The following is a 3,106-nucleotide window of genomic DNA, read 5'->3' as shown; positions in this document are numbered from 1 at the left end:
TTAACGTGCCCGAGTCCCCAAGAGCAGCTTTCTGCGGCTGTTGCAAAAATCCATTCTGAAAAAATAGACACGAAGAGGGAAAATGCATTATGCAGGTAGCGATGGAGGGGGGGCTTCGGCTCGTTTTAATTGTCTGCCTTCGTTTGTGGTTAGGGTGCCCTGGTGCACACGGGGCGGGGGTCCCCCAAACGCCAGGCAGGTCCCCGGATGCAGGTCACGCCGCTGCGGAGCCGGGGCGTGAAAGGGTTAAGCGGGCCGGCGGGTGACATCACCTCATTTGCATAGGAGAGCACATATAGCTGCGCGCTGCGAGTCGCCCGGCATTCGGCGGCGGCCACTGCGCAGATCGGACTTCACTTGTTCGTGCACCTCGCTCCGGTGAGCCCCAGGGCCCCCGTCTCCTGCCCTCCGTCCCTTCCCCGCCCGCCGCCCACCTCCCCAGGGAGGCGTCCCTGCAGCCCGAGCCCACGGTCCTCCCGGGGAAGCCTGCCTTGAGGGGTGCCAGATCCTTCCGGATGCTGGGGAACGGGGTCGGGAACTCGGTGATTTAAAAACAACCCTCCCTCCCCCAAACCGGCCCTTTGGCCGTGCAGCTCCGAGGGAACATTTTTTTCTCCCCCGCCCGGGGCATTCTGCGTCGCCTCTTGGGCGCTGATGAATCGGGAACAGAAAGATCCTTTGTTCCAACTCACACCCACCCGAGCCCAGAGCTTCAACAATTAGGTTTTTCTTGTAGCCTCCCCTGGCTTCTCGGGCTCTTGTCTGGCCAGATGGAGGTGGCTGGGCTCCACTGGGTGATGGGGAAAAAAAGGGGAGGGGGGACAGCCCTTCTTGCGGGGGCTGCCCAGTTGCCCCTCGGTGCAGATCGGGACGGGTGATGGGGGTGTGGGGCAGCTGTGTGTGCAGCCGGCTGCGCCGTTGCGCGCCAGCGAGGAAGCGGCAGGGCGGTGGTCGCGGCGCCGGCGGCAGCTGCCGCCTTTGTGAGCCGAGAAGAAAGCACGTGCGCGCATCATGGGGCGCGAGAGCACGCACGGGAAACGGCAGCGCGGCGCAGCCCGCCACTCATTTTCAGAATTTTCACTCGGTCCCAACTTGAAATGGCTGCGCTATTTACCCTTTTTAACCAGCCTTTAATTCTTAATCGTTGCAATTAACCACCCACGGTGGTCGATTTCGTCATTCTGAAAGATTTCGCCCCCTAATGGGAGAGCGGTCTTGCCAGTTTGGTCCCCCGCGTTTGGAAATAATGGGGCGGGGGGGGGGGCTTCTTTTGTGTGTAGAAAGAGGAAGAGCTTTAGCCGTGAATGAAAGCGGAAGGAGGCCGAGGTGGGGTTTCAGGCAGGAGCTGCGAGGGCAAAAGCGCATTTCTGAGCCGGGAGAGACAAGGGTGGGTCGCTCGGCGCGATCTCACCCTCCTTCTTGGCTTTGTATATGCAGCTTCCTCTGCAACCATGTCTGACAAACCCGATATGGCTGAGATTGAGAAATTCGATAAGTCGAAATTGAAGAAGACAGAAACGCAAGAGAAAAACCCTCTGCCTTCAAAAGAAAGTAAGTCTTCCCCCCCCACCCCCCACCTTAAGAAAAGGCTAGGCGGGAGGATGGGAGGGGCTGGAGAACGGGGAAGGAGGGGCGGGGGAGGAGCTGTCAGTTCTTGATGATGAATGTGGCTTGGAAAGGTTAATTAAACATTGTTTTGCAGCCAACAAGTAAGGCTTTAATAATTTAATAGTGGGATGTTTAATATATCGTATTAATAAGCAGTATTATTTTATTCCATTTCATCTGTTAAGTATCACGATGGAACTACTTGATGCTTGGGATCTGGGAAGAGACCGTAAAAGAAAGTACGATCATCTTACACTAGGCTGTACTCGGTCCCCCTAATGAGCGTCCTCCATCTTTTCTCTTTCTTTCCCTTCACAGCGATTGAACAGGAGAAGCAAGCAGGCGAATCGTAATGAGGCGTGCGCCGCCGATATGCACTGTACATTCCACAAGCATTGCCTTCTTATTTTACTTCTTTTAGCTGTTTAACTTTGTAAGATGCAAAGAGGTTGGATCAAGTTTAAATGACTGTGCTGCCCCTTTTCACATCAAAGAATCGAGAACTACTGACACGCGAAGGCGCCTGCCTCTCCCATCGGCCTGTCTGGCTGGCAGCGAAGGAAAAGAACTTGCATGTTGGTGAAGGAAGAGAAGCTGGGTGGGACGACAGAAAAATCTAGGGTGAAAACCAAGCTGGTCCAAGGTGTCGTGCAGGCTGTAAAATGCAGTTTAATCAGAGTGCCATTTTTTTGTTCAAATGATTTTAATTATTGGAATGCACAATTTTTTTAATATGCAAATAAAAAGTTTTAAAACCTGGCTGGTGTGCGGTGCCTGGTGTCTGCAAGGAGCGGCTTATTCATAGATGAACCCTTGGCCAAAGGGCGGGGAGAGGTCTCCCTGGGGAACGATAGGTAACAAAACACCGGGTAGTTTGGGGTAAAATCAGAGACGGCATAGAAATGCATTTCATCCAGTTATGTGAAAACCATCGTGTGTGCCAGGTGGCTGGAAGGTTATTTCTTTAGGCTGCTTGAATTCCTAGGCTGAGTTGTACGAAAACATAAAAATATACTTACAGTTCTTGCCTTTCATAGGGTTTGATAAGCCAACCCGGAACTTAATACATTAATGGAGGTGGTCACAATGCACAGCACAATCGTTAACAGGTGTCAAAGTGAACTTGGCTATTTAGCCCGTTACCAGCATTAACACAACCAGGATTTAAGCAGTTTGGTCATAAGGAGAAATGGCAGTTTTAACAGCTGCTTTATAAAAGAACTCAACGCGTGCTTCTTTCTCTAACGTCTGGTTTCCATATCCAAAGTTGCTTTTATAGAATAAGTGGATTAATGAATATGATTTTTAAATTGAGTCCTCAATTTGAATAAGAGGACATCTTTGATAACTTCAGGAAAAGGGTGAAATCTATGTTAAGTTCACAGTCTGTAGCATTTAACTAGTTCATCTACGAAGTGAGCAACCCTTGGTTGGGGGCATTTATGTACAGAAAAAAGGAAAGGAAGGATCCGGATTTTTTTTTTTTTTTTAAGTAAAA

At 50.9% G+C, this 3,106-nt stretch overlaps 1 protein-coding gene across 1 annotated transcript; it reads left to right on the top strand.

The window, feature by feature from the left end:
- Positions 1-270: 270 nt before the first annotated feature.
- TMSB4X (thymosin beta 4 X-linked) lies at positions 271-2,367 on the top strand. The gene is made up of 3 exons (XM_039234268.1): positions 271-378; positions 1,438-1,551; positions 1,927-2,367. The coding sequence occupies exons 2-3, from the start codon at positions 1,452-1,454 to the stop codon at positions 1,959-1,961; spliced, it is 135 nt and encodes a 44-aa protein (XP_039090199.1). The 5' UTR covers positions 271-378; positions 1,438-1,451; the 3' UTR covers positions 1,962-2,367.
- The last annotated feature ends 739 nt before the right edge of the window (positions 2,368-3,106 follow it).

This window comes from Hyaena hyaena, unplaced genomic scaffold, assembly GCF_003009895.1.
Source record: "Hyaena hyaena isolate Hyena2069 unplaced genomic scaffold, ASM300989v1 scaffold_85, whole genome shotgun sequence".
NCBI lineage: Eukaryota > Metazoa > Chordata > Mammalia > Carnivora > Hyaenidae > Hyaena > Hyaena hyaena.
This window is presented reverse-complemented; position numbering and strand designations above follow the sequence as displayed.